General features: G+C 49.0%; 1 protein-coding gene across 1 annotated transcript; it reads left to right on the top strand.

The window, feature by feature from the left end:
- The first annotated feature begins 570 nt into the window (after nucleotides 1-570).
- On the top strand, nucleotides 571-2,628 carry LOC128143589 (putative ankyrin repeat domain-containing protein 20A5). Its single transcript, XM_052790949.1, has 5 exons — nucleotides 571-815; nucleotides 1,378-1,492; nucleotides 1,747-1,911; nucleotides 1,999-2,093; nucleotides 2,508-2,628. The coding sequence occupies exons 1-5, from the start codon at nucleotides 571-573 to the stop codon at nucleotides 2,626-2,628; spliced, it is 741 nt and encodes a 246-aa protein (XP_052646909.1).
- The last annotated feature ends 8,083 nt before the right edge of the window (nucleotides 2,629-10,711 follow it).

Genomic DNA, 10,711 nt, shown 5'->3' with positions numbered 1-10,711 from the left:
GATAACCACTGCTGTAGTTGCCATCATGCGTACAAGTTGTCATCGTGCGGCTGAGGCGAGAGCTGCCCCGGCGTCTGCCGCGGCCTCCGGCCGGGCGGGAGCAGCCCGGGCCCCCGCCCCCGGGACACCCTGTCGCGGGGGCAGCGCCCGCTCTCCCCGGGGCCCCCGGGAGCCTCCCCAAGCGCCCTGCCGCGCTCCCGCCCTCGCACCCGCCCTCTGCCACGCCCCCGTGTGTGACGCCCCCTTGCCACGCCCCCGAGCGCCGTCGCCGCCGTTGTTGCGCTGGCGCGCCTTCTGCTGGCGGACGGAGCAGCAGCAGGTGCCGGGCAGGGGCCGTCGGTGCGGCGCTGCGCCCGCCTCGGGGGCTCCAGGCCGCGGCAGGCGAGCTCGTCTGCCTGGTGCCTCTCCTCGCCCTCGCCGTCGTCCTCACCCTCGCCCTCCTCCTCACCCTCGCCCTCCTCCTCACCCTCACCCTCGCCCTCCTCCTTGCCCTCGCCCAGGGCCCGGCAGAGTCCGCCGGGTGCCTCCTGCTGCTGGTGGCTCCCAGCGGGGCCACGACCGTGCCGCAGCATGTGCTACAGTATGCGCCACAGCATGCAGAGGGTCATGGCGCTCTTCAGCAAGAAGCGCCAGCAGTCGCCCTCCGGCAGCGCTTCTGGGCAGCCCTGCCCTCCAGCCGCTGCCACCAGTGCCTACGAGCTCGGGCAGAAGGACCCGGGCAGGCTGCACCGCGCGGCTGCCCGCGGCGCCCTGGCCCGGCTGAGGCGGTCGCAGCCGAAGAGAGGTGGCATCGACGGGCAAGACCAGGAGAAGCGGTGAGGGGCTGCGGGCCGCTGACGGACACCTTGGCTGCTTCTGGCAGGCGTTGCTGCGGGAGGTTCTGAGCCAAGTTCCGCCAGGCCTCTCTCAAGCACCCTCTCTCAAGCACCAGCAGCACGTTACAGCGCAGAGCCTGCTGGTCCAGCGGGAGCATCAGTGTGGTGCGATCAACCCCCCTGGCAGCTTGTGGGTGCCCCGCAGAAGTGCCCGCTCTCAAGGTTTTGCGTAGGATCAGATTCGAGCTAATTGCTTGAAAAGTGAGATTTGCCCTGTCAGCTGGGGGAGCGAGCTCCAGAGCTTTTCATTGCTCGTAGCTGCCGGGTTGGCTTGAGTGCTGTTGGAAGTGCCTGCCGCCGACCTGCTGCTTGGCAGTGGTCTCCCCGCAGGGTCGTTCTGCAGCTGCTCAGGCAGCACCAGTTCTCTTCTGCCCTGTGGGTGAGCGGTGCAGGAAAGCAGGAGGAGCAGAGTCTGGGCTGCAGGATCCCCAGGGCTGAGCGGCAACAGAGCTTTGGTTCGTTCGTTGTCTGTCTATGTTAAGCTCGTATGTTTAATTTTTAGGACACCTCTGCATGTCGCTTGTGCAAATGGGCACGTGGATGCCGTTGGATTTTGGGTACAAGAGAACTGCCAGCTGAACCTTGCTGACAATTTCAAGAGATCGCCACTGATGACGGTATGCGGAATATGTTACGCTCTTGTCAGTGGGACTTGCCGACTGTGCGTTAAATGAGAGGTGCCTGGCAGGATTCTTTACACGGACCTACGTAGTAACGTGCGTGTTGTAATAGGTGTGGAACGGGCATATGCTAGCTAATCTTGGAAGAGGCTTTTCTTTCCCAGCATTCAGAAGCTGGCCGAGTTGTGACAGAGTGAAACACGAATGTTGGAAATCTTCCCTTTTTTGTGTGTTGTTCCCGGGCAGTACAGTGCCAGCAAGAAAAACGTGTGGCTATTTTGCTGCAGCATGGTGCCGACCCGAATCTGGCAGATGCTGACGGCAACACTGCCCTTCACCTTGCTGTCGTATCTCCTAATACAACGGTAGCAGGGCTGTTACTTGAGCATAATGCCAATATAAATGCTCAGAACCGGGTAACCTTGGCACTTGGTAAAGCTGCTCTTTCGAAAAGGTGCAGAACTTGTCTGGGTTTTTCTAACGGGGATTATTTGTCCTTTCAGGAGGGATATACCCCCCTTAATCTTGCTGTCTCCAAACATGATGAGGAGACGGTAGAGTTTCTTCACAAAAAAGGAACTGAAAATCAGCGTGAAAGGTGAGACATTTGTCAAAATGTGTCAAATGGCACATAGGTCTCTTTAGTCGTCTGCAAGTATGATTGATGAGAGGCGTGGGAATGAGCTTTGAAAAAGAAGGAGCCACACGGAAGGAGTTCCCTGTGTGACTGGTAAAAGCAGGTCTGCGTTTGGCTGCTCTCATCCTTTCCACCCCAAAGACTGCAAGAAAGCGGTCTGTGGTGCCCCCTCCACACACAGACCCAGACCCAGACTCAGCAGGAAACTTGCCATTAGCTCAGCAGCACCACGGCTCTGCAGGAGAGGGTTTCTTAAGTGGCGCCATAGGTGGTGCTTAAGTGTTGTGAATGGAAGCGTTAGGAGAAAGAGAGGCAATGTTGTCCGAGAGACAAGGGGCATAAAGTGAAACACAAGGTGTTTTAACTGCGCGTAAGGAGAAAACTCGGCCTGAGGATGGTCAAGCAGTCGAACAGCTTGCCCCGGGAGTTTGTGCAGTCTCCATCCGTGGGGGCTTTGAAGAGCAGAGTGGAAGGACCCCTGAACAGCGTGGTCTGACCTCATAGCTCAGTCTGCTTTGGGGAGGCGGTTGGCCTGGACACCTCATGAGGTGCCTTCCAACCTGAATTCTCCAACGCTTCCGTGTATTTGGCTTTGCTTTCGCTGTGCTTGTAGGAAAGGGGGAAAGCATTGTTTTGGGAGCAAGCAGGGATTAAAATGATGGCAATGCAGTGCCTGCAGAAGCGGATCTATTTCATGACACGTTTTGGATGCTTTAGGATTGCTCTTACGGTTGCCACAGTTGCCGGGGATATAAATGCAAGCCAGCTTCTTTGGCATGGTGCTGCTACTGTTATAGAGATAACTCTGCCTTCATGGCTGTGGATTATGCTCGCGTGTGTAGACACGTTGGGTAAATGGTTTATGTTGTCGTGAGAGGGGCTGAGTTGTCAGTTAATATATCGGTTTGTCCTGGTTTTGGCTGGGATAGGGTTCGTTTTCTTCCTAGTAGCTGGTATAGTGTTATGTTTTGGGTTCAATATGAGAAGAATGTTGGTAACACACTGATGTTTTCAGTTGTTGCTCAGTAGTGTTGAGACTAAGTCAAGGATTTTTCAACTTCTCATGCTCAGCCAGCAAGAAGGCTGGAGGGGCACAAGAAGCTGGGAGGGGACACAGCCAGGGCAGCTGACCCAAACTGGCCAAAGGGGTATTCCATACCATGTGACGTCATGCCCGGTATATAAACTGGGGGGAGTTGGCCTGGGGGGGATCGCTGCTCGGGAACTAACTGGGCATTGGTTGGAGAGCGGTGAGCAATTGCATCGTGCATCGCTTGTTTTGGATAGTCCAATTATTTTATTATTATTGTTGTCATCTTTCTATTGTTATTATTATCATTATTATTATTTTCTTCCTTTCTGTTCTACTAAACTGTTCTTATCTCAACCCGTGAGTATTCCTTTTGTTTTCCCCGATTCTCTCCCCCATCCCACTGAGTAGGGGGGAAGCCAGCGAGCGGCTGCGTGGTGCTTAGTTACTGGCTGGGGTTAAACCACGACACAGTGAAAAAGCAAACCTGAAAGGGGTCTCTCTCAGGAGCCCCAATTTACTCTCTTTCAGGTTTGTTAGAAGAGAGTGCCTATTCAATGTAGTTAACACACGCAGTGCTTAGAATGCAACCGCAGTCTTTTTTGGCCTCTTGATCATACTTAGGAGCTGTCTAAACTCTCAAGTCCTCGGACTAACCATCGACATTTCTGAAGTTCTTCCAAGTCAGGACTGCATTTGAGGAGACTGTAGGCTGGCTTGACATGAATAGTTGCAGCATTAATGTAGCATCCTGCGGACATCGCACCCTTGCAGTTAGATGTGAATCTGCCAGAGGGCTTGTTAATTTTTGTAGTGCTCCCTATGGAGAGGTTGTTTATCAGTTTAGATTGTAGCCAGCAGGGCTGAAGTGCTTCACGGATGCCAATATGCATCTAGAGAATGAACAAGCCTGCAGTGGATATTTTTCATCATGGAACAGTAGTGCAAGAGTAAGGTGGGGGGTGGGGGTGTTACTGTTTCTCAGCTGGCAACAAAAATGGAGAGGCTGGGTGAGGAATGGCCGTTGCTGTCCTAGTCAAGCGTGTATGCAAAGATGTGGTTGTTTCTACCAACTCTATGTCTTCTCTTTCCGTATATATCCTTAGTAAGCTACTGGCAGAAAACACGGGGAGTGAAAACACAGAAGACTCTTCTGCAGGTGGTGTAGCAGACAAGGCACTTCTCAGCAGCTCCTGCCCTGTGAGGACTGCTGCCTTTACAAGGGCTGCACTTGCTCAGGACAGAGAAGGTAGGATCCTTAACTGTGGAAGAGCCGATGAGGAAAATCACTATGGCCTGTAGTAGAACCGTTCCTCATCTTTTGGATGCTGGGCTTGGATGATGGGAAAAAGCAGAGTGAGATGAACACTCACAGCGTGTCGCTTCTTGCCTCCTTTATAGGTGCCCTGCCAGTGGGAGGAGCAGAGCAAGAGGAAGATGCGGAATCTCCTGGGGATTTCGAGGTACTTTCTGTGAGGGACACAGTGGGGTCCCCTTTGGTTCGCTTGCTTTTGGGCTTATTTACCTCTGGGCTTTTGACGTCTTCTGCTGCTCCCGCCACACATTTGTAACTGGGGGCCCTTGAAATACTTGTGCTCTTGGTCAGCTGTTCATTTAGGACTGGGACGAAGGCAGGTCAAGCTAATGACCTGGGTCTCCTAGCAACTGGCCTTTGAGTTTCATCTCTAGCATAGAAGCACTGAAGTTTCCCCTGCTTCCCCCTGGCACCGTGGAGGCGCTCAGCTGAGAAAGATGGAGAGAGGTCATCAGTTTTGCAGGTGCCTGCTGGTGGCAGGCAACATTTCTTACCTTTAAATTCACTCTGAAGACTGACCTAATTATGTAACCTAAGAAGTAAAAGCACACCTCATCTTCTCATGTTCTTATCGAATTCTTTGTGCTCGTGTAACCACGTTTCTTTAGGACGGGGTCGCACAGCTGCAGCAGAAGCTTGCCAGTCCTCTTAAAAAGCAGTCTATGTCAGAAGCTTCTCTGGAAGTTACTACTATGCGCTTCCACGGTGCCCTGGAGAAAGACAACCTGCGCTTGCAAAAGGAATTGGAAAGGGTCAAAGCTGAGGTATGGAAAGCCTGTCACTACAGGAATAAACCTGTGGGTGGCTGTTTCTTCCTGTTCATTGTGAAAAAGGACAAAACAGTATTCTGGGAGCCAGTAGGAGAGAGATCTAAGGAAGTTAACAGTGATCCCCTGTCATAATTCATGAAGCCAGTAAAACCTTCAGCCAGGTGGCCTCCTCCTCCTCCTTCTCCAGAGTGCAAGATAGCGTTACTTGAATCATCAAAAAGCCAATTTGTTTCTGCTGCAAGTAAGAGAGAATCTTGCTCCTCAACGCCACAGCAGAGGCTCTTGTTCAGGCTCTGGGGTAGTACTGCAGCAGTGGCCTTTCTCTTCCCTTCTTCCTCCCCTCCCCTGGTGATAAACGCAGCTGGCCCTTTGGGGAGCTCCTCGCAAGCTGGAGGGGCAAGGCAGTGCGCTAGGAGCAGCCTTCTGGTGGCTAGGTCCGAACAGAGCGGTTTGCTCTCTCTCAAAATTCACCCCTGCTCTGAGCCACTATTTCCCTGCTCCAGATATTGCACTCTTTCTTTACAGTCTTCTGTTTGTATACAACAGATGTTCCTTATTTGTAGTTTGCTAAATATGCCTGAAAGTCATTGTCTTTGTTTTGGGTGCACAGTGTGTAAAACAATGTGAGCCACCTTCATGGATGAAGGAACTTTGAAACAGATGTTAGGGTTTGGGCTTCTTTTAAGAGTACAGGTATCAGAACCACATGCATTGAACTAAGCAAGAAGAAGAGCTGGTTTGCAGGTGGTGTGTTTGTACTGTATCTGCAAAGCAGCATCTCAGCATCTTTTTTCCCCCCTTCTTTGGCCCTGCTGTAATTTGCCATCCTTAAGCAGCCTTCTTGCAAGTGAATCGTAAGCTACTTTCTGAGGCGGGGACCACCTTTTGCAGTGTTCTTACGAAAACTGAAGTATAGAGGCCTCGGAGTTCTGAAATAGAAATCATCTTAAATTTCCTTATGAGGGAGTTGTGAAGTCACTTTAGGAGAAGGATGAACTTTTTAATTCGTTTTTTTCAATGGAGGAGCAAACAAGTGGTTACAAAGAGTGTCGCAAGTCACTGAAAGGGTAGGAGGGGCAGTGTCAGTGCTTAGAACTGTGCTATAGGAAATCAGTGGAGGGATGGGAGAGGCCAGTATAAAAGATGATGAAGTGACACAGTTTGTGTTCATTTGCTAGTACAAGTGAAGGTTTGAATGTACTTGAAATGATTACAGTTCTTTGACTAGAGGGTATGTGCAGGTATATGCAGTCCTTGAATTCTTCAGCAGCAGTTGACCCCTCTATATAGAAGCTCACCTGACTACTGGGGATTCTTACTGTGATTTTACAGTTGCGGGAGTTGGAAGAACAGCATCTTCAGTCTGAGCATTGTGTTCGTGACTTGAAGACTGCCTTGGATAATAAGGAAAGGGAAGTAATAGCTTCTACCCAGAAACTGCAGGACCTCCTGTTGGCATCTTCTGGGAGTAATGCGACTAGAAAACAACTGGAAGAACATGTGCAACGGTAAGAGGGTAACACAGTGCAGCAAGGTCTGTCGCTTACTGGGATGGTGTGAAAACAACAGGATAGCCTTGTTGCATCACAGCAAGTTAATATACGATTTTGAAGGATGCTTTTGTCTTAGATTTTGTTATTTCACGCTGTTCTTTCAGAACTGGTGCTCTGGTGGATTTCCCTCATAAGACCTGTATTTCTTTTTAAGCCTTGAAATTGAAAATGCCAGACTGGAAGCCACAGTCCAGCACCAAAACAATAGGATTGAAGCCCTTCAGAGAGACCTGCAAGCCTCTGCCTCAGTAAGCTGGTCACAAACTTCCCTTTTTGTGAGCTCCTGAGCCTAGTTACCTATTTCTGTGGGGAAATTTTAGGATGAGGTTTTCCTGGAGTGCCATGGGGAGCTCAGTTCCTGCATTCTACTGAATATAGGCTGCTCAGAAAGCAGCCTGGTGCATTCCCCAGCTTTCTGGTTTTGAGAGTTTTCCCATGCTACTATGGCAAGTCCTACTTAACGCTCTAAAATGTGAGGATTTGACAGTAATACGCTGGTCTGAGTATTGTCTGCTTTAGACCTGTCGTGACGTCAGATGCAGCTTCAAACGCTTGTTGCAATGTGTATCATTAAAGATATTCCTTAAGTTAACTCATGGAAATTCTACAGAGAATATTGATACCAAGCACTTTGTGCCAGAGGCCTGACTGGCATCATCAGACTGGAACAAAAATTATACTCTGCAGAGCTTTGGCTGTGCAGAATTGCTTTTCCTTTGGCTACTTGGTGTGTGTGTTTGTCTTCATGAAACAGTGAAGAGGAATGCCTGTGGTATCATTCGCAGAGCTCAGTGCAGGCCTTGGAATTTCCCACTGCCTCTGCACAGTGGTTGATTTTAGCTCAGATAAGGTGCTTTCGTCTGTGGCCTGTATGAAGGAAATTTGTATTGTAACGAGTGAACTAGGGTTCTTGTTAAAACTGTGGTTGTTAATTAACGCTGAAAAGAGTTCAGAAATAACTACATGTGAAAGTTGAACTTTTGTGATGTACTGATACTGACAAGAGAAAAGGGAAGGCAGTCATGATGCTGGTCCTTCCTCTTTGGTTAGTAGGGCATGGTTTTCAAATCTACTGTGGATGGGAAAAGCTACTCGTGCCTGTTTTCATTGAAGATTCTTTGCATGGTGTTCTCTCTCCCTGAAGTAAACGGCAGACGTGATGATTGCTACCAATTTTACAGTGGCATCAAACTAAGGCCGTTGTGATTATTGGTGCTAGGTGTAAATACTATAGGAATAAAGAGGTGAAGAGGCGTATGTAATATTTGGTTTTGGTAATGAGGTGTAAACTTCGGTCTGGAACATCGTAGTATGTCTTCTTGCTTCTTTTAATGCTTCTGTAGGTTCATAACCGCCTGGAAGACTCGATAACTAGCTTACAGACAACACAGGCAGCTGCAGAGGACCACCTCCACCAGCAGGTACATGAATGGCTTCTGTGAATGACTGGTTTAGTCTTTGACTTTTTGGTGTGCAGGTAATCAAAAAGATCAGGTGGGCTGTGTAGGCACAGTTCAGCTGACAAATACCCTTCTGGTTTTAGGGCAAGGCACCCTCAAGGGAAAAGGCTGTAAATGTCCTTATTCCCCTGCTGCTGTATTTTGTACCTGTGTTGTGGTGTGCAAGATACTTGTGTTCATCAGCATGATTTGTCTGAATTCTCTCCCCCATCCTACCAGGGTGGAGTGAGCAAGTGGCTGTGGGGTGCTTAGCTGCCTACTGGAGTTAAAGCATGGCAGATGACGGATAGGATGGATGTTGCGGGCAGGGGGGAGATCGGTGGTTGAAAGCTGAGAGAGGAGACTGGACTTGGGAGATCCGTGTTACTTTGCAGCTTTGTCACAGCTTGCCCTTGAGACCATGTTAGCTTCTGTCGTAAGACATAGCATTTCGCCTACTCTGTAAGCCTTTGTGCTGAGGTTTTCATGACTTTCTGTAGATCAGTAGACATCTTTTTTTTTTTCCCCCACTCCCACCCCCCCTTCTTACAGAATGCCGCTAAAAGCAGCTAGTCAGCTTGCATTCTTTATACTTGAACTGAATCTGTAAGTTCCGCTCCACTCAAATGCATTTGTTAAGCAAATGCATTTGTCCCCTTGGGTAGAAGCATAAATAGCATTGCTGATTTGAAAACATATTCTTGCTCGCAGGAGATGTAGAGCTGTTACAGAGGCAGTGAGAGTAGGGTATTTTCTGTGGTGGGCACTAGAGGAATTATTATATTAAAAAGTATGTATTGTTAGGAACTCTGGAGGACCTCTGGAAGAAAGATTAGGGTGATCTTGTGTGCGTGTGCGCGTGTGTGCATGTCATCTTATCCCCCAAAGTTGCAACCTCATCTTGTCACTTCTAGGGTGTTCATTCTTTCCACCAGCTTCAACTGCTGCTCTTGGTTATGTTTCCTGAGGTGTGTTGTACACTTCGTGTTAACCTTAACTGTAGATGTTGGATGGGGAGAGGAGAGCTTAGACCTGTTTCCATTTAAGTAACTGCTTTCTACTGCAGTGCTGTCTTTCCAGTCACCTTAGTTTCTTCTTTTGCCGCTGTTGCTTTCACAGATGCAAAAGCAGAATGTGCTGCCTCTGACATCAGAGGACTCCCACAGCATGTGGGAAGAGCACTTGAAGTCAAGATCCCACCTTGAAGAGCGTGTTGCTCAGCTTGACAGAGAAAAGGCTGAACTCCTGGAACAGGTGAGCCCAGTAAATTCTCTGGACGCCTAGCCAATACCCTGGAGAACTGTGTCTACCTTTTTGTCGAGTTCTGACAGTGTCAGCTTTTTCTGTTATCTTTGCCGTTCAGGCTGTGAGTATCTTGTGATTTGGGTATCAGCCAGGAAGCAAATAAAAGCTAGCTGGGTATCTTTGTGTAAATTCTGGCATGGTTCTATTGGGAAGAGTTCCCAATGTGGTTTGCTATCCGTTGAGCACATTGAGCAAAGCTGCAGTTCCCCAGTTATTTCTTGGATTCCTTCTGGTCATCTTCTGACGCCTTGGTTTCTGGGCAGGGTTAAAATGCTTCATGTTTCCAGTGCAATGTATGGAGGAGCTGCTGCATGTTTTCAGGGTAGTGGGAGCTTAAAAGCCTTCCAGAAAAATGTACTGCAGGAATTTTGGGCAAATGAACTTGTACTTGGGAAACAAGAAATGGCTGCCAGTTTCCAAGAGGCAGTCTTTCCCTTTTCTCCTTTTCTGTAGAGGAAAAATGGAAGTACAAAGTCAAAACAGCTGCCAGCTCTCCTCTGGTTTGGCTGAGAAAACACCAAGAGGAAGAACAAGATGTGAATAAGTAAATACCCCCAGAGGAGAGAGGGAGGTAATAGCAGAGGGAAATGAAACATTGAAGAATTGCAAAAGATCAAATTCTTCTGCAAGCCCCTGCCTGCTGGTCACTGAAGATCCCATGAAAGCATTAGATTGATCTGTGTTCTCCCACGATGTACATACCTACGTAATCCCTGGTATGAGTAGAGGAACTGCCAAAAGTGTCCTCCAGCATCTTTTCCACCTTTTTGCCTTGAGGCGTTAGAAGAGCCTTTGCCTCAGTGGGGTCGTCTGTTTCTGTTGTTAGGTGTTGGCCTGTTTGATGTGAAACCCGAAGTGATTAAATGTTCTCAGGAACTTTGTCCCTTGGCGTTCTGTGGAACTTGGCTAACAGATAGAGGCATACTGCAGCTTCTCTGTGGAGAATGTTAGATGCATATACTGTGCGTAGATACTGTTCCTACGCTGTGTGTGTCATGTATCTCTTCTATTTTGAAAGTGTGAGACTGAAAGAAAGAAAGTGAAGAAGCTGGTAGAGTTGAAACGCCCAGTCGAACTGCGTCTGGACCAAGAAATGAAAAGAAACATTGAACTGCAGAAAGACTGTAAGAGGTATGGCTTTTTAGTATGGTGAAGAGGTATCCCTGA

The sequence above is a fragment of the Harpia harpyja genome, chromosome 6 (genome assembly GCF_026419915.1).
Source record: "Harpia harpyja isolate bHarHar1 chromosome 6, bHarHar1 primary haplotype, whole genome shotgun sequence".
NCBI lineage: Eukaryota > Metazoa > Chordata > Aves > Accipitriformes > Accipitridae > Harpia > Harpia harpyja.
This window is presented reverse-complemented; position numbering and strand designations above follow the sequence as displayed.

Coding starts and splice junctions, on each gene's coding strand:
- LOC128143589 (XM_052790949.1), top strand. CDS start 571: ATGTGCTACAGTATGCGCCACAGCATGCAGAGGGTCATGGCGCTCTTC. Junction 816..1,377: donor GGGCAAGACCAGGAGAAGCG/GTGAGGGGCTGC, acceptor TTTAATTTTTAG/GACACCTCTGCATGTCGCTT. Junction 1,493..1,746: donor AGAGATCGCCACTGATGACG/GTATGCGGAATA, acceptor CGGGCAGTACAG/TGCCAGCAAGAAAAACGTGT.